The sequence below is a fragment of the Garra rufa genome, chromosome 20, assembly GCF_049309525.1.
Source record: "Garra rufa chromosome 20, GarRuf1.0, whole genome shotgun sequence".
NCBI classification, from domain to species: Eukaryota; Metazoa; Chordata; class Actinopteri; order Cypriniformes; family Cyprinidae; genus Garra; species Garra rufa.
In genome coordinates, this window is record NC_133380.1 from 9,993,886 (window position 1) to 10,013,273 (window position 19,388).

Below are 19,388 nucleotides of genomic sequence, written 5' to 3' on the forward strand. Positions count from 1 at the left end.
AGAGGTGTAAAAACTTTTTGAAATTTAATTTATCAATGGGTAAATTTAAATAATTTTGCCTTCTTAGAAACATGCAAGTATCTTCTGTAGATTCTGAAGGGCAGTACTAAGTGAAAAAAGATGATATTTGGGCAAAATAAGAAAAATGCAAATATCCTCATTCCGTTCAAAAGTTTACACCCCTGGCTCTTAATGCATCGTTTTTCCTTCTGATACATCAATGAGCATTTGAACCTTCTGTAACAGTCTCTCAATGCAAGATGAATCCCAAAATCATACAGTCATTGTTGGAAAGGGTTCAAATACACAAAAATGCTGAAAGCCAAAGAATCTGTGGGACCTGAAGTATTTTTACTGAAGAACAGTGGGCAATTTACCTGTTCAGAACAAACAAGAGACTCATGAACAACTATCACTAAACAAAAAAAAACAAAAAAACAGCTGTGGATCATTAAGGTATTAAGAATCAAGTGTATATAAACTTTTGAACAGGGTAATTTTTATAAATTCAACTATTATTTTCTATTGTGGACTAAATGTGAACATCTTTTATGTGAAATGTCTTATTCAGGTCAGTACTAAATAAATAACATGCATTTTGTATGATCCCTTCTATTCTGGTCAAATAATTAACATTTTGCAGATTCTGCAAGGTATATGTAAACTTTTGACTTCAACAGTATTCATTTTGTAGTATGGTGTTGAACTGAACATGAGGTAGCGCCATGAGCTGAAAAACACTTTGGCGATGATTTCCCAAAGGTTGTCTTGATTATTTTTTTTTATTGAAATCCAGATCGCCCATCAAATTTGATTAACATGCTCAAAAACCTGATTGCAGCTGATTTTCAGGCAGGTCTTTGAAATTGTTTTCTAATTTATTAGAGGCTAAAAAACTCTGACTCATCCAGCAAACGAGATTGAACAAATTGTTTTCAAATGATGCTGAATCAATCCAAATTCAACCTGTTTTTGCTTAGTCACTGTTGCCAATTAAACTGAATGTGCTCAAAGACCATAACTGCACTTGCAAAAAAGAAGTGAAATGTTTACATTATTATATAGCACAGATCCATATTTGGAATAAACATCTGCAGTTTTTTTTTTTTTAACTGTGAAACCTTTCACTTTTTAGGAAAATGTAAATAAAAAATATCCCACCAGAAGCAAAACATGCCCTCTGACGTCATGTGACAAGGATGAAGTACTGTCTAATCAGTTTACACTTTACTATCCATTTTGCTATCATTCCAGAACATAAATATATAAATAAACCCACTGGACATCATGGTGTATACATATATATATTCCCCTCCTATCTCCTATCTAAGAAAAAGAAAGTAAATTATTGATAGCTTCCATTAAACATGCAGGATGCATCTAGAGGAGGGAAGGTTTTTTCTATTGAGGAGCTGACAGAAGCTCCAGCAGAGTGAGTCTTGTTTTTTTTTTTTTTCAGCCTTTACTTCTCCCAGCACCTGTAGAACTTTTGTTTTGGAGTTCAGTAATGAGTGAGTCAGAGCAACACTGCTGGAACGGATCCCTGCGGATCATAACCCAAACCTGGACGTGTTTTCATTCTCTCACACATGCCGGAACGTCTTTGATTCTCTCCTCCTGCCTCTCTGTCTTTGCTCTGGAGCTGTCTTTCTCTCGTACACAACGACAACCTAAACCTAAATTTCTCTCTCTCCTCTTGTTTTTGACTCAGTAGCCTCATCGATCTCTCTTTCGAATACCAGCAGCATAAATCTATTACACCAGCTAATTTAATCAGAGTTGATTTGAGTCTTTATTAAAATTCATCATCAGAATGAGGCATGTATCATCAGACAAGCAAAGTCATGTGACGTTAATGACTAAAATGATGAGCTCTGTTACAAAACCTAGGGAGCTGTCTACCTAGAAAGCATTTTAAAAAGAACAGTTCTACGAAAAATGAAAATTTGCTAAACAATGTACTCACTCTCAGGCCATCCAGGTTGTAGATGAGTTTGTTTCTTCACCAAAACAGATTTGGAGAAGTTTAGCAGTACATCATTTGCTCACCAATGGATATTTTGGAGTAAATGGGTGCCCAATGGGAGTCCAAACAGCTGATAAAAACATTGCAATGATCCACAAGTAATCCAAACCACTCCAGTCTATTAGTTAACATCTATTTCTACATCTAGTTAACAAATATTTCATTAGGACGTTGTAGTGTTCATTCTAAACTATGACGCGCCATCAATCGGCCATATTGGCAGCACTAAACATAAACAATGCCACTGAACCAAACAAAACGTGCAAACTTTGCTGTTTATTGTTGCTAAAAATGGTCGATTATTGTCATGTTTTTGGCTGTACTAATCGGTCAGACTGGAAAAAAACATTTGGAGTTCTATAGACTGCCAAAAATGATTTAAATCAAGGAAAAGAGAGCAAAAAACTGTCTGAGGAATAAAACGGCATTTGTGGTTGGCCAAACTGAACCAGGATTTCCAGGGCAAGAAATTTGACAACATTTGTGTTTGTTCTTATCATTTCCAGTCAGGTAGGTGAAATATTAGGCTAATATTTTAATTAAAGGAACACTCCACTTTTTTTGGAAAACTCCTCCCGAGTTAATAAGTTGATTTTTACCGTTTTGAAATCCATTCAGCCGTTCTCCTGTTCTGGCGATATCACTTTTAGCATAGCTTAGCATAGATCATTGAATCCTATTAGACCAATAGCATCACGTTCAAAAATGACCAACGAGTTTCCATATTTGTTGTATTTAAAACTTGACTCTTCTGTAGTTATATCGTGTACTAAGACCGGTGGAAATGCAAAGCTGTGAGTTTCTAGGCTGATAAGATTAGGAACTACTCTCCCATTCCGGCGTAATAGTCAAGGAAGTTTGCTGCCGTAATATGGCCAATGCAGGAGCAGTAATACCACGTAGCACATGTGCAAATGCTAAACTAGCTGGGAACTCATTTCTGATAATACTCCGCCTGCTTCAGCCATATTACGGCAGCAAACTTCCTTGACTATTACGCCGGAATGGGAGTGTAGTTCCTAATCTTATCATCCTAGAAACTCGCAGCTTTTATACGCCTTTATATTTTTCTTTAAATATTTTTATTTTGATAATGAACAAGCTGCAATGTTAAGGTAGCAAAAATGTGTGTGTGCCTGAGGCGCCAGCGCGATCACGGCATTGTTTTTTCCATCTGTTACTCGTTAATTTAGTCATACCAATGCTGGTTGCTCATACAAGCCAAGATATCATTCATCGCTGTAAAGCTTTGGCAAAAAAAAAAAAGAAAGAAAAGAAAGAAAACGGCATTTTCGTGTCACAATGAATCGAAACTCAGTCCATTTTTCTCCTAACCTTTTGTTATTCTGTTAATGATTTAAGTGAAATATATTTATATGTTTTTGTGCTCTGGTCCGCTGCTGTGCTTCTCTGACAATGACCTGGCAGTGGTTCACTGACGACTTGTCACTAGATTTTTCCATACAATTTATCGTTCGTTCTCGAAGTTGAAAGTAATCAAGACATTTCTCCGGAGCACAATGTTACAAGAAAGACTGTCCAGTTTAGCTCTTCTAAGTACTGAGAATGCCCGCGCTCGCAACATCGACATAAAATCTGCAGTCAAAGTCTTTGCACACCAAAACGCTCGCAATATAAATATAGACTAAATATTTATTCCGGCAGGGATTTTAGTCTGATTGAAAAGCAGTGAAATACGCACATAAGATGCTATATATGCTATAGCCTATGGTATTATTAATAATAACGTCAAATGCATCAATGCAATGATAATTCACCACATTCATTACTGATAAATCAGTTATGTAAATGGAAGAGATGGACTCAGGTGCATAATAAATTTTCATGCATGACATCACTGCTGGTGGGAGGGGCCCCATCTCGTTTTTTGTGGGGGGCCTCTAAGATGTGCGGTAGGCCACTGCTGCTTATCTTTACCACATATTAACTTTAGTTTGTCAAACTATTGCGCCCTTCCCTGCTTACTAAGTTCTTCTCTATATGATTTAGCAGCTTTCCACACGTGTTCCCCATAGTTTGTATAAACAATGTATTTAGTAGTACATTGTTGTTTAAAATCCGCCACGCATCCGAGTAACTGACCAAAACATGCAAGTGCAAACCAAGTATGAATCAAGTTAGTACTCAAGCATTTTACATTTATTCCAAAATACTCAAAGTCAAGGCAGTAACAATTTAAACAATATATTTGTTAACCTATGTTCTTTTAAATAGTTTTTAAAACTTTTAACTATTTTTCGGACGTCAGTCAACAAAGCTTGGTAAATATTCGCCACAGGCATGGATAAGCTTGAACTCAAAACTCCCACAGATCATATTTTCAATTTCATGCCATTTTAAATCTTATTTTGACGTAACAAAGTGTCTATATCTAAGTGTGTGAGTTGTTTACTTACTTTTTAAAATGAGTCTTCCAATATCTCCATTACATCGTTCATTCAGACAGATTCGAATTGCGAACGTGGAAAGCGCGCACTAACACAAAGGCGGGATCGATCGCATGAACCAATCACAGCCACGCATAACCAGTGATATCCAATCATATCGCGATGGAGGCATGATTGCCTCCTCTCATGTGACTTTTCCCCACTAAACTCACCTGATTAGAGGCAGTGTTGCCAGATTGGGCGGGTTTCCGCCCAAATTTGGGCTGCTTTAAAAAAATAAAAGCCGCCCAATCAGCTGCTTTTTTCTTCGCTCTTATCATTAGTCATTGTTATTTTAATACCTTCGAGCTCAAAGTATCACAGTAATATAATGTGTAGTGCAGTCATCAACTCATTTTTGCTTAACACAACCCTTACTGGTTTAGTTTAACAGAGACCTGTCAATCAATTTACGTCTTTGACGTTAGTGAGATGTGATGACTTGTGAGTTGTGAATATGCAGCTTATTCATTTATTCATTTTAAGTAATTGCGATGGCAAAGTGGCCTAAATATAAGTTACACGATAAAAAGTCTAAGTGGATTACACGTGGTGAGAGATGAATAGAAGACTTCTAAACATACTGAAATAAGAAAACGTGGGTGTGTGCATGAACGTAAATGCCAGCTACATTACATTTGTTTCTCATCACTTTATTGTGCACTTTTTGCACAGAAATTAGCATATTTTTACTGTGGACATTGAAAATGATGCATGTGTTTTTCCAAGGGTTAAAGTCATCGGTTAATTTCCACTTTGAAAAGAAGACATTTTATGCATATTTTCGGACTGTTTTGATCCATATTCCTGTGAAATTGATTTATCTTTATTTTATTTTGTCATTATTCTTTTTTTAAAGAGATAAAATGGTCCTTATCAACCTTGACATGGCAATAAAATTCTCATTATTTTGGCAGTTAAAATTTGGGCTGGTTTTTGTTGAAGTGGGCGGGTTTTGGTGAGCTTTTGGGCTGCACTGATTAGAGGGTCTGTTAAGTCTATGGTTAAAACTCAATGGTCTCAGGAGAGGCGAGAGACGTGGACTCCCTCTTAAACTTAACAAAATAAATAAATAAAAATAAATAGGCAGCAACATTACATCAGTCATTATTGCTGTCTTAAAAGGCAGCTGTCTATATAGGCAGCAAACATCAAGGCAGTTAACTGTGTTTTGGACCACAGCTGAAGTATGTAATTTTTATGTTGGTATCTCAGTAATTGACTATGTGAGAGTGTGTGTGTGTTTAGAGCGTAAAGATCTAAATCTGAGCTGTTAGAACATGATGAAAGGGTTCAAGGCTGCAGGTTGTGACTATGCGGCGAGAGCAGCCTGTGTCTACAGCTCACTATTCATCTCTGCTCACCCAGTAGGAAATTCTCTTTCTCTCTTTCTCTCACTCACGCTCTCTCTCTCTCACACACACACACACACACACACACACACACACACACACACACACACACACTTTTGACACTGGTGCAGATAGGAGCTCACAATCAAAGGCTGCATCTTCTGGGAATTTACTTTGGTTCTTTTATCTTGTAACAGAGGAAGTGAGCGAGGGACATGGGAGGGAGAAACAACGTTATGATGTTTGTTTCCCCCTGTTTTTATTTGTATTGGCTTCTGTTGTTGGAATAAGACTCACTACCTCTGAACTTACAGATCTTTGTGGCTTTTGTCAACTTGGATCTCTCTTTCTCTGCACGTCTCTGTCAGAAAGACACTGTGTCGGCCAACACGTTGTGTAATTGCATAGTTAGTGTCAGTATTGCAGGTTTTATAGTCTGCATATTCATAACAAGACGCATAGTGACTACAAATAATTACTAAAACTGCCATAGAGTAATATGGAAAGACATAAACACACTAAACAACTAAAACAATCCTTTTACTTTTAAAAGCAAATATTGGAATTTAAACTGCATAATTATATAAAGAAATCTCGGTAACACTTTCTATGAAGCCCTTATTTATAATACATTATAAGGGTATTCTTAAGGCATTATAAAGAATGCATTATGCATTATAAAAAACCTTATAATATGTTATATCATCTCATGAGTATTCATAAGAACAGTTTTAATGTATTATAATTTGTACTTTTTTGTGGTTATAGCTTTTAAGAGAATGATTACCTCCTCATAGTTATAACATATTATGTCTCATATCTTGCCATGTTTCTCATGTCACTTTACTTAAAGCATACAAAGACCACTTATAAGTAATTATAATAATATTTCCCAAAGAACCCTAAGATCAGGTATCAGTTTAGATAAATGTGTAATATGAACAGTTTGATGATTTTGATGGTACCCTTCAGACAGCTTTTGATAAGTAACTCTGCAACTGCATGTCAGCTAGCAGTTGTTATTATTATTATGCTGAATATATGCTATCACTAAATTCCGATGTTTCCCCAAAAGACAAACTATTATGTTATATTATAAGTAACTTTGCAAGTACATGAACATTCTACCTAGCCCAACCATAACCTAAGTCTACTAATACTCTAAGGAGTGTTAGTTGGCATGTAGTTAGAACGTTTAAGCTTTAAGTCAATAGACTTAGGGGACAATCAAAATAAAACGTAATATAATGTAAAAAATAAATGTAATATGATATGGTCCATTATAAATTAAGAAGATTTAATATGCCGTTCATTGTGTGTTATAAATTATCATAATCTTAAAAGTTATAACCTCAAATACTCAAGTATTATAATGTATTATAATTGTTGTTATGATTATTCATGAGATGGTATAACATATTATAAGGTTTCTTATAATGCATTATGCATTTATTATAATGCCTTAGAAATACCCTTATAATGTGTTATAAATAGGGGCTTCATAGAAAGTGTTACCGAAATCTCTCTTTCTCTTTTATTTTCCGACAAACAGTAAGAAAAGCACATCTCATTTAATATTTGCTCCATTATGAAAGGGCTTGTACTGACCCCTAGTGTTCATTTGTAGCTGAAGCTCAAAGGTACAGTTTGTATTTATGCAGAGACATAATGTCAGTCATGTTGGAGTCATATTTTACTCTAAAAAAATCCTGCCCAACCAAGTAGTGTACAATTTTAATATTTCAATAAAATGTCAATATTTTTTTAAACCCGTTGTCACTTCATTAGAAAAATATATGTTGATATCATTTTAATTTCAAACTCTACCAAATAATAAGAAATACAGAAATTCTATACATAATATATTAAAATGACATACCTAAGTGAATAAATGATTCCACTGCTTGCAACTAAATATTCACAGAGATTGATTTTGCCCATTAAATTTTCCTTTAATGTATTCATGTGCTATTCAGTAGTCAAGACAAGCTACATTAGTCACATTGCTGGTTGGTGGTATTACCCAAGAAAATTCAAGTAAAAACTGACACCTTTGGCAAAATTAGATTTTATTTAGAGATGTGCGTCACAGATATCAAATTCTCACTCATTTCTACAGGCTCTATATCTGCGGCACAGTGATATATTCAGCTCAACACCTTTCAGCGCTGACTCATCCCAAACATTGTGCGCTGAATCCCTTTTCTGTACAAGCATCTGATATAACCACAAACCAAATACCAAGTAAAGGCTCACTGATTACAAATATCTTCAAAATAAAGTGGTGCAGACCAAGATTTTCTGTTTTTGACTGTAATATATGGGAAAATACAGAAAATTGTTCACATAAAAAAGTTCGTTTTATAAATATAAAATATACATCCTGTACATTTGAAATATATTCTAGTGCTCGAGTGTGAAACAAAAATGTGTGTTAACACGTTCAGTGCTGTCACTGTTGACTTGATTTCAAAGTTATACACAGGTATCTCACAAAAGATGTCTACTAGAAGTTTAATCTTTTGAGTTGAAAAATCCTCCGCATACAGTACAAAGCCAGAAGTATAGCAACTAAAAGCACATCCATGAGGTGTCAGACAGTATTGACTCTATGGCAAGTGTTGTGTCTGTTATATGAAATATATAACGTGTCATACGAACTACATATATAACTCAAAAGATTTCAAATGTGGCATTCTGGCACATAACGGAATATGGACTTACCCTTAAAGGGATGATTAACCCAAAAATTAAAATTTGATGTTTATCTGCTCACCCCCAGGGCATCTAAGATGTAGGGTACTTTGTTTTTTCAGGAGAACACAAATGAAGATTTTTAACTCAAACAGTTGCATTCTGTCAGTCATATAATGGCAGTCAATGGGATCCACGGCTTTGAAAGTCAAAAAAACATACACAGACAAAACCGAATTAAACCCTGCGGCTCATGACTGATGGAGTGCAACGGTTTGAGTTCAAAATCTTAGTTTGTGTTCTACTGTAGAAACAAAATCACCTACATCTTGAATGCGCTGGGGGTAAGCAGATAAACATTATTTTTTTATTTTTGGGTGAACTATCCCTTTAAGCCATCCAAGATGTATAATTAATTTGTTTCTTCATCAGAAAGATTTGGAGCAATTTAGGATCCTCTGCAGTGAATGGGTGCCGTCAGAATGAGAGTCCAAACAGCTGATAAAAACATCACAATAATCAACAAGTAATCCACACCACTCCAGTCCAACAATTAATGTCTTATGAAGTGAAAAGCTGCATGTTTGTAATAAAGAAATCCACCAATAAAGTAGATTATTGAGATGTTTTAATCAGCTGTTTTGTCTCATCTTAAACATCTAATAAACTCATCTAAATCTTGGATGACCTAAGGGTGAGTAATGACAGGAAAATGACAGGCTTCTCCCAAAAGATAAGAGGTATCATTGTGGAAAAAAATATTTCTCAGCTTTTATTTACATTTGAATCAAAAAGTGGCATTTCCAAAACTATTCATACCCTTTGCTAACTGTCACAAGTCTATGGGAAAATCCAAAGTTCTATACCATTCCAAATAGTCCTAGCTGTTCTAAAGCATCCTAATTACCCTGATTCATTGGGAACAGCTGTTTTAATCAACTCAACAGGTGAAAACAGAAGCTCTCTGCTGTTGGTTTGACAAATAAGCTCACTGAGGACCTGCGGATGTGCATTTTGGCTTCTCACAAGTCAGGAAAGGGCTATAAGACCATATCTAAATGTTTTGATATAAAATGTTCAGTTTCAGTGGCTACAGTGCAAAGTATTATTAGAAAATACAAGATGTTCCGCACTGTGAAAAATCTCAGAGGACATGGTCGGAAGCCAAAAGTGACACCTGTGCTGGCCAGGAGGATTGTAAGAGAGATAAAAAAAAGAATACAAGGATCACCACCAAGGCCATCCTGATGAATCTGGGCTCTGCTGGAGGCAACATCTCAAGGCAGACAGTCCTACGGACACTGCACACCCCTGGGTTGCACGGACGCAGACCTAGGAGGACACCACTTCTCCAGATAAGGCACACAAAAGCACGCTTGGCCTTTGCAAATGCTCATCTGGACAAAGAATAATAATTCTGGTCTTCTGTTTTATGGTCACATGAAACAAAAATTTAATTGTTTGGCCACAATGATGTAGCCTTCATTTGCGTAAAAAAGGTCATGCCACTTTGCCACTTTTTGTTCAAATGTAAATAAAAGATGAGCAATAATTTTTTTCCACAATGATGCCTCTTGTACATCGGCTTGTTATCTTCTGGGAAACATCTGTGTCATTTCTAATTTAAAAAAAAACCTTGCTGGATGAATAAAAGTAACTTTAAATCAGAATTTGCCAGGGGTATGAATAATTTCGGGCTTGACTGTATGTGTGAACTTTTCTTTTAAAATTGTACTATTAAACCAGCATTCTAGCATGCTATTTTAAACCTAGTCACTGTTGTGCCATCAAACAATATCGGCCAATCAGCTAGAGACTGAGTCTGCATCATCGGCATCTGACGAATCATATTCATCGGCAGAGTCCGTTAGGGCAGGGTAGGGGCGGGGCTGGTCCAGATTGACGTATGTAACCTTTAGGCTGATGTAGTGTTCTCCCTCCAGGCTGGACAGAATACTCATCACAGCAGACACTAGTGTGGAGAAGGTTGGTCTCCTCTCAGGATCGGGATCCCAACACTGTAACATAATGGCGAATCTGCATATACAGAGGTGATGGTTAGTCTGGGTAATGTCTGTTGGAAAGTGACAGGCAGTGTCTGTAAAGCAGGCATCAATCAGATGTATGAACTTGAGTCACACACATTCAAAGTTTCCATGGCTAAACTTCACCACTGGTCATGTTTCCACATCCTGTTGTGTTAGACTCTGAGTCACTATGCAATCATTTCCAAAGAGCGTACAAATCTTTGTTGTGTTCAAAACAACAACAACAAAAAAAAGGGTGATATCACGATATCATGGTATGAATATTCCAACATATTTTGCACAGGAACAGCTCTGGCTAAAACCTTAAGGTTTGGTTAGTGATTACTAGTAGTTTCTCACGGTTTTGCAGTGTGACTTGGGGAACAGTGAAAACTATGTGGTTTTTAATATTTCCCTCTGTCTGAAAGTGAATGATGATTAACTCTTGGGTGCAGTGCTTGAGGTGTTGGATAATTGAAGGGACATTCACAATAACCTTTCGGTTGACCTTTCCACTGCTCTGAATATTGAGTAAGCACTGAACCCTCTGAACCTCAAATGGTGGAAAAAAACACTAAACTGACTGACAGCTACTTAAACCCATAAAAGCAATTCCAAAAGGCCATGTCACTCTCTCTGTTTTGCTGTGGAACAATTTTCAAAAATAAATGAATGGGAAACCTTCTAGAGAGCAGAACTGGCCCTTGTAAACCAAATTTTCTAGTTTAGACCAACTTTTTGATTTACTGAGAAAAGTTAAGTTGGAGTTAGGGGTGTCTGAATAAATTTTGGTTCGACTGTATATTGTGTACAGTAATATTGTAGTTGACATTAATAATATTGAGATTTGACATTATTGAGTATGTTGCAAAAACCCCCCCAAAAAAACATGAGTGCGTTTAGAGTTCACACATTCAGTGCATGATTTAGTCTATTAAAATACATGCAGAATTCCTCGAAAACTCAAGATTAAGGGGGCAAAAATTGCCCACGTCTTTTATTTTTATATAATTTGATATAGTCACACAGAAAGTACAGTTTTTGTCTCCAAAGATCAGTAACATTGATATTGATTTTATAAAACAGTCCAGTAAACACAAAGTTAATATTAATTGGCTAACATTTAGACACAAGCTCCTGTTTTTGCGCTATTTCAACAATAAAAATAGTTTCAAAGCCACAGCAGAACTGTTTTGTGACTCTAAGCAAAACAACTGTGTTTTGTTACTGAATCCATTAGTCGTTTGAACGAAGTGGTTGAATGAAAGACTCAATGACTCGCTCATGCAATGATTTGCCGCCACCTACCGGCGTTTTTAGGTTTATATTTAAAGCATATTTTTTAACCTGATCTCATGACGAAAACGTACCTGTGGGAACTTTTTCACAAGATTCAAAATATGTACCGCCATGTACATTTTGTAACATATTCGATGTGAAATGTCCACTGAGTGGTGCAAAAAGAGTGTTTGCAGTATTTTCAGAAAATACCGAGAGAACATTTTTCTCATTATCACACACCCCTAGCTATATTATAAATACATATTGCAGAAAAAAGGGAAAAACTTACAATGGATCTGGACAATATTGTGGCTGAGGCAGCCGTCGACCCTTCAGGAGGTAATGTGTGACGTCATATGGGTCAACTTCAGGGTACGGACTGGCTCCACGTGTGAGCATCTCCCACATTAAAACCCCAAAAGACCACTACCATATAAAAAAGAGGAAGAATGTGAAGAAGAACATTTGACGACTCCTTATTTGAATCCTGTGGTTAAAGTAACTGTTTCTCACCACATCTGACTTGGTCGTGAACTTCTGTGTCTGCAGGCTCTCAATGGCCATCCATTTGACAGGTAATTTGGCTTTCCTGTGATCCTGGACGCTGTAGTACTCCTTCTCCAGCACATCTCGAGCCATTCCAAAGTCCGCCACCTTTACAGTGTAGGATTCATCAAGCCTAAGAGAATATCAGTGCCAAATTCACAATTGCTTGTTGAGCTTCAGTGTGCATTCACATGCATAAGCAAAAAAAAACAGTTGGTAGGTGAATTTAAATAATTAAAGGATTAGTTCAGTTCCAGAATTAAAAAAATCCTGATAATGTTCATGTCTTTCTTTCTTGAGTTGAAAAGGAATTAAGGTTCTTGAGGAAAACATTCCAGAATTTTTCCTCCTCATAGTGGACTTCAATGGTGGCCAACAGGTTGAAGGACCAAACTGCAGTTTCAATGCAGCTTCAATGTGCTCTGCATAATCCCAGCCGAGGAAGAAGGGTCTTATATAGTGGAACAATCGATCATTTTCAAACAAATATACAAATTTATATACTTTTTAACCACAAATGCTCGTCTTGCACCAGCTCGACCTCAGGCATTACATAATCATGCAAACGTTGATGTAGGTGGAAGTACCAACTCAGAGAATCTGAGTGTGCAAAGAAAGTCAAATGTCTTTTACATAAAAAAAGGTAAAACAACAAATGTCGGACTATTTTGAAGTTGATAGTTTCACTAGATAAGACACTTTTTCCTCGGCTGGGATTGTGTAGAGCATTTTGAAGCTGCATTAAAACTGCAGTTTGGACCTTCAACCCATTGGCCACCATTGAAGTCCACTATATGGAGAAATATCCTGGAATGTTTTTCTCAAAAACCTTAATTTCTTTTTAACTTAAAAAAAAGACATGGACATCTTGGATGTCAATGGGGTGAGTAAATTATCAGAATATTTTATTCTGGAAGTGAACTAATCCTTTAATAAACCCTTATGCGGTCCTCGTTTTCAAATCACACTCGGGGTCTTCGGGGCTTTTTTTCCCGCCGGGAAACAAAATGCAAGTTTGTTACAAAATAATAGTTAAAAAAAAATAATAAAAAATATTTTTCTGTTTATTAAAGTTTTTACTCGACATCTGTGCAGTTTTCAGTGGTTAGTTATATTTTTTAAATATATATAAATTAATAAATAAATATTTTTTTAAATGGGTTTTTATACAAAAACTGTTTTTTTTATGTAAAATTCACTTTATAAAAGACCCACATTTCTAACTTTAATTCATGGGGATAACATGGATCATTTCACATGGTTTGGTGTAACATTTTTGCCCATCTTTTGGAAAATCCAGTTTTAAAAGTAAAAAAAGAATCACTTTTACCACTGGATGGCTGCAGAGCTCCACTATTTGTTATTTGTTTTTTTCAGTAGAGTTCATAGCTACATATTATGAAATCACAATTCTAACAATAAAAATTACTTTTTGTTAAAGTTCAGCATTTTTTAGCGCTGAAACAAATCGGTTCTATTACATATTGGAGGCAGTACACAACATGAACATAATGCAACAACAGCAAATGTTTTTTTTTTTAATTTGACAAATTATAAGAGAGCAGTTTATATGGTCTCACAAATGTATTTCTGTGTGTCCTGTGTATTTCATAATATGTAGATATGAACTCAACTGAAAAAAAACTTGTGAAAAGATATCTTTCAGTTGGTCAAATAGCAAATAACAATAGTGGAGCTCTGCAGCAACCTAGTGGTAAAATTTATTTTTTTTACTTTTAAAACTGGATTTTCCAAAAGATGTGCAAAAATCTTACACTAAACTATGTGAAATTATCCATGTTATCCCCATTAGGGCTGGGTCGATAGACGATGCCATCGTCCATCGCCGATCGCGATCCTCCGCCCCGCCGCAGCAGCAGCAACCCGCTCGCGAAAAACACACACTTAATCACACTATATAGCCAAATGAAATGCAAGCTTTCAATTTCTGCATCTTTAATTATTTTATTATTATTATAATGAGGAAATAATAACAAGGAAGTTCGAAATTCGGTTTTGATTTCTGCTTCAAACGACCATGAAAATGCAGTAATTGAAATTAAATGATTATTGCGCCCCATTCCGCCCCCTTACCAGTGGTGCGCTTTCGCTACATAAAAGCTTAATTTCACATAGGGCTGGGCGATATGGCAAAAATGTATTCTCGATAATTTTTTCCCATATTGAACGATAACGATATATATTTCGATATACGCTGTTGATGTTGCCAGCTTTAAAATAGTATCCCAACAATGACTAAAGCCACAAAAATTAAAGGGTTCATTAAATTACATTTTAAAGTATAGTTTATTAACAAAAACAGATTACAGATTTGGCCTTAAAAATTAAAACAACTTACTAAAATAAATTTAAAAAATAAAAGTCGTGACAGAGTATGGTAAATGAGAGTAAATTTACAAAATGTAAACATAAAATTATTGTAAAAACATAATTTGTAACAATTATTTATTTATTTATTATTTATTATTATTAACATAATTGTTTATTTTCTCTATTATAGGTTGAGCTATTTAAATTAGAGGCAACCACTGCATTTTGAAACAATCTACAGTATAAATAACAAAAAATTACGACACAGCTCGCTCTTAATCGTATTAAGTGCAGACAATTCAGCCATAATCAAAGTAGGCTACTCTCTCATTATTCTAATTGCAAATAGAGAACGAATATTTCAAGAATGATACAGAGCTATAGCAATACACAACCTATCATAGCCTACATACTAATAACAGCTTAGATATGTAATGTAGCCTAATTTGTGTGCATTGGGGAGTCACTCTCTAAACAAGGGGGATTAAAATTGCTTTTGAATGCACGTGCGTTTTTTGCTTTCGGTTTCAGTTTTAACAATCGCGCCAAACTCTCAGCTGAGCTGAGCCACTTTTCAGATAGCCAAACCACTTATATAACGGAATTCGTGCTACCTATTTTTGTCGACAATTTCAACATCTTTGGATAATAACTCGAGGTTAGTTTCACTTTCGTCGCTGCTTCCACTCTCTCTCTCTTTTTTTTTGTCGTCCTGGTGTTAAGTTTGCTTCGCAAAGTGCGGTAGGAAATGAACTTTGTACTTTAACGTGCACACGCACGCTGCACGCTGAACGCTGATTGACTGTTGTCTCATATTTCTGCTGTGTGATTGGCTCTTAGATTAATCCATATCGAGCAAAAAATGTCTAGATCTTATCATCGTTATTAACATAAATTTTATCGCGATTCGATATGATATCGTTTATCGGCCCAGCCCTAATTTCACATGCAAATCAGCAAAATCATGTAATGTGACTTTCATAAAACGGGACGTGCTTGATTTATTAATGTTTCTTTGATGTTGTGTTTTTAATAGAAAACTTTCGCTGTTCTGTGAATGCGCTCAGAGACTGAGCAGAACACGGACATGTAAAGTTATCTTTTAGCTCAAGGTGCACGCCTAAACGGTCAAATACACGCAACAATGTTTCAAAATGAGGCGCTTGGTGATTATTCATGTAAACCCTGGTCAGTTATGTCTAAAATGATCATAAACAGTTGAGAATGAAAATACGTGTTTAACAGTATATTGGATCCATGTGGTTAAGCGCAACACATAAGATTCCTTCTGCCCTCTCTGTGCCTAATATGAATAAAACGTAAAAATACAAAGAGAAAAATCACTCACTGCTTTTGAATGAAGGACGTTTGTAGTTTTAATAAGAAACAAAGCATGTTTAATTAATACAGTGAAGATGCCGTTTTATTTTACATTCAAATAATTACATTAAATTTCTGTAGTATTGTTAGACTACTTTAGACTTGCATAAAAGTATTCAGTATGGTTTTAAAGCACTGTTTTTTTTTTATTTGTATCTTTAAATTAATTACTATATAGAGTTTTGGACCCTGTCATAATCGTTTAAATAATCGTGATTACAATATTGACCAAAATAATCGTGATTATGATTTTTGCCAAAATCGAGCAGCCCTACCAAATATGCCCTTTTCATGGTTTTACCATAACGAACAGAGCTTGGAAAACAAGAGAATATATTTTTTTCCATCGAAATACGAACGTACAATACAAAGCCTAGTAAACATTATAAATAACACTTTATCATTCAAATACATTGGGAATATGGAAACACTTGGATTTGTGCCGAATTACAGAGGTACGTGAGCCCAACGCCTGGTATTTTTTAGTTTCACTTTGTTTTGGTTTTTTAACTTTATATATTTTGTTTCATTACTGCTCTGTTCTGAATACCGTTACATTTAAATGATTCATTTTGGAGTCAGGGTAACTAACTTATAGCTATGTTTATAGTGTTTATAATGTTAATACATAATAATATTTCGCTTGATTTGGTATTATTTCTGATATTACACTCTCTCTCTAAACATTCCGCTGCTCATTAAATGCGTTTGGAGAAAGTGGGTTAAGCAGTAAGCAATCAATAAGAGCGATTTTGTACTTAAAAAAGCTGATTGGTCGAAAAGATATGTTAAGGACCAACACACATCCTCCAAACACATCTACATAAAGCCGCACTTGCTCTGTCTCGTATGCACGCATGCACTGTCACGATCTAATGCACTTGTTAATGCCGGATCTTTAAAAATCCGGCTCAAATTAAGCACTGGTGGAAACAGTAGACTACAATTAATTAATTTGTTATGAATTAATTATTTAACAACAACCATCCCTCACCCCCGCCCCCGCCGACGATGCCATCGTCCATCGCGATGTTTCACATTAGACATCGTACGATGCCAAATTGGTCCACATTGCCCAACCCTAATCCCCATGAATGAAAGTTAGACATGTGGGTCTTTTATAAAGTGAATTTTACATATAAAGCTGTTTTTGTATAAAAAATATTTATTTATTAATTTATATCAATTTTAAAAATATCATAAATCCTCCGAAAAAAAAAAATTGTAGATCAAGATAGTGTTGACTGATGTACAAAGTCTCATACCATTTTTTTATTTTAGCAAATGTCATTTGGGGTCAAAAAGACCCCAAAGACCGTTTTTAATAAATGTTTTAATAAATCTGACATCAGTTTAGAGCCCTAAAGAACTTTGAAACATCTGTGCAGCTTTATACCATTGCTGTCTATGCAGGGTCAGAAAGCTCTCGGATTTCATCAAAAATATCCTAATTTGTGTTCTGAAGATAAACAAAGGTCTTATGGGTTTGAAACAACATCTGACCTTGATGGACTAAACAAGAGAAATAAAGCAGAGAAAATTTTCACGTCAAAGAAGGCTGCACTTCACAAATGTGTAGTTCAAAGGTGTTTACCAGTTAAATGTCACAGAATGTTTGCTTTGGCAAGCCGATTTAAGCTCCCGTATATAACTCCAAGCAAACTAAATTTGGCCTGATTTCGTTTGAAATGAGGTCACTCCATTTCATTCATTTAAAGTATATCAGGGGCTTTATGCAAAATCTTTGTGCATTAAAAACTCACATGCAATTTCGTGCTGCCAGATCCCGGTGTACAAACTTCTTTTGTGCCAGATATTCCATTCCTTTAGCAACTTGGAGTCCAAAGCCAATCAAATCCTTAACTGTTGGATTCTAGGATAGACAACAAAACTACATAAGACTCACATATAACAGGCACACATTGTGTAATTTTTGGAAACATCACTACTGGAGCTTCTGCAAAGGTAACTTGATTCTAAGCTGTGAAGGAGGTCATGTTGTGAAACCCATCCACAAATACAAACCTATAGTGTAAGCCAAAGGTAAAAGGCAAAATAATACATAACATATTTAAGGTGTTAAGAGTTTATGTTTTAACAACTGACCCTCTTCTCACAGCGGATGAAGTGACGCAAGTCTCCGTGTTTCATGTAAGGTAAGACTACCAAGGGAAGTCCCTCTTCGGGAAGTAGGATTCCCAACAGAGAGAGAACATTACTGTGATGAAATCCCTTCATCAAAATGCCCTCTTTCAGAAATTGCTCCACCTCTTCCACATCTGTTATTCCTACCAGAGAGACACAATGTAAGAAAATACAGTTGCATGTGTGCATTTATATTATCCGTTCTATTCAAGAACCTATGTCTCGTTTTTCTTAAACAACGGTTACATTTACGTAACAAGCAAAAGTTTAAGCAAAAGGAACAGCCACCCAATTTTAAAGGCAGCTCATTGAGATAAAGAAATGTTTTTTTGTTTTTTTCTTTATCAGGTAGGTAGTCCCAAGAGGGTAGTTCAGTTCTTCATGAGTGTCTTTATGAGTTATTTTTCATTGAGGAGTTTCTTACTGTTAAGAGATTTCACAGCACAATGGATTTCTCTGTTGTTGTGGTCAGTGAGGTAACCATGGTAAACTGTCCCAAAGTGTCCTACAAAAAAGTAAAAACATGTTTATTACTGGCACTAATCTTCATGTTCAAAATATCACCTTATTTTCCAGTAACCACTTCAAAACTCTTTCAAATAAATGCTGTTATTTTGAACGTTCTTTCAGATAATTCTGAAGAAAAAAGTATCGTGATTTCCCCTAAAAATGTTTCTAACATTGATAATAATAAGAAATGTTTCTTAAGCAGCAAATCAGCATATTAGAATGATTTTTGAAGCATCATGTGACACTGAAGACTGAAGTAATGATGCTGAAAATGTAGCTTTGCATCACAGGAGCAAGTTATATTTTAAAATAGATTTAAATAGCAAGCAGTTATTTTAAATAGTAAAAATATTTGTACAATATCACTGTTTTCACTGTATTTTTAATCATGTAAATATAGCATTTGTGAGAAGAGACTTCTTTAGAAGAGACTTTCTTTCTTCAGTTGTAAAGAACTAGTTTTTTTGAGTAAGACATTTTAGGATTTTTCTTCATTTGGTGGACTTCAATGGTGCCCCGATTTTGAACTTCCAAAATGCAGATTAAATGCAGCTTCAAGTGATCCCCGTCGAGGGTCTTATTTAGCTAAATTATCGTTGTTTTCATTTAAAAAAAATACAATTTATACACTTTTTAAAGTCAAACGCTG

At 35.5% G+C, this 19,388-nt stretch overlaps 1 protein-coding gene across 1 annotated transcript in view; it reads right to left on the reverse strand.

Annotated features, from left to right (window-relative positions):
• Positions 1-7,925: 7,925 nt before the first annotated feature.
• The window catches only part of mst1rb (macrophage stimulating 1 receptor b), a 28,562-nt gene continuing 17,099 nt past the window's right edge, over positions 7,926-19,388 (reverse strand). Inside the window, exons 15-20 of the mRNA XM_073825914.1 lie at positions 18,654-18,734; positions 18,191-18,372; positions 17,848-17,957; positions 12,341-12,506; positions 12,117-12,253; positions 7,926-10,556 (exon numbers count right to left, since the gene is read on the reverse strand). Of these exons, the coding sequence (XP_073682015.1) occupies positions 10,325-10,556; positions 12,117-12,253; positions 12,341-12,506; positions 17,848-17,957; positions 18,191-18,372; positions 18,654-18,734 (908 nt within the window). The 3' untranslated portion in view covers positions 7,926-10,324. The remainder of the gene's footprint in view (positions 10,557-12,116; positions 12,254-12,340; positions 12,507-17,847; positions 17,958-18,190; positions 18,373-18,653; positions 18,735-19,388) is intronic.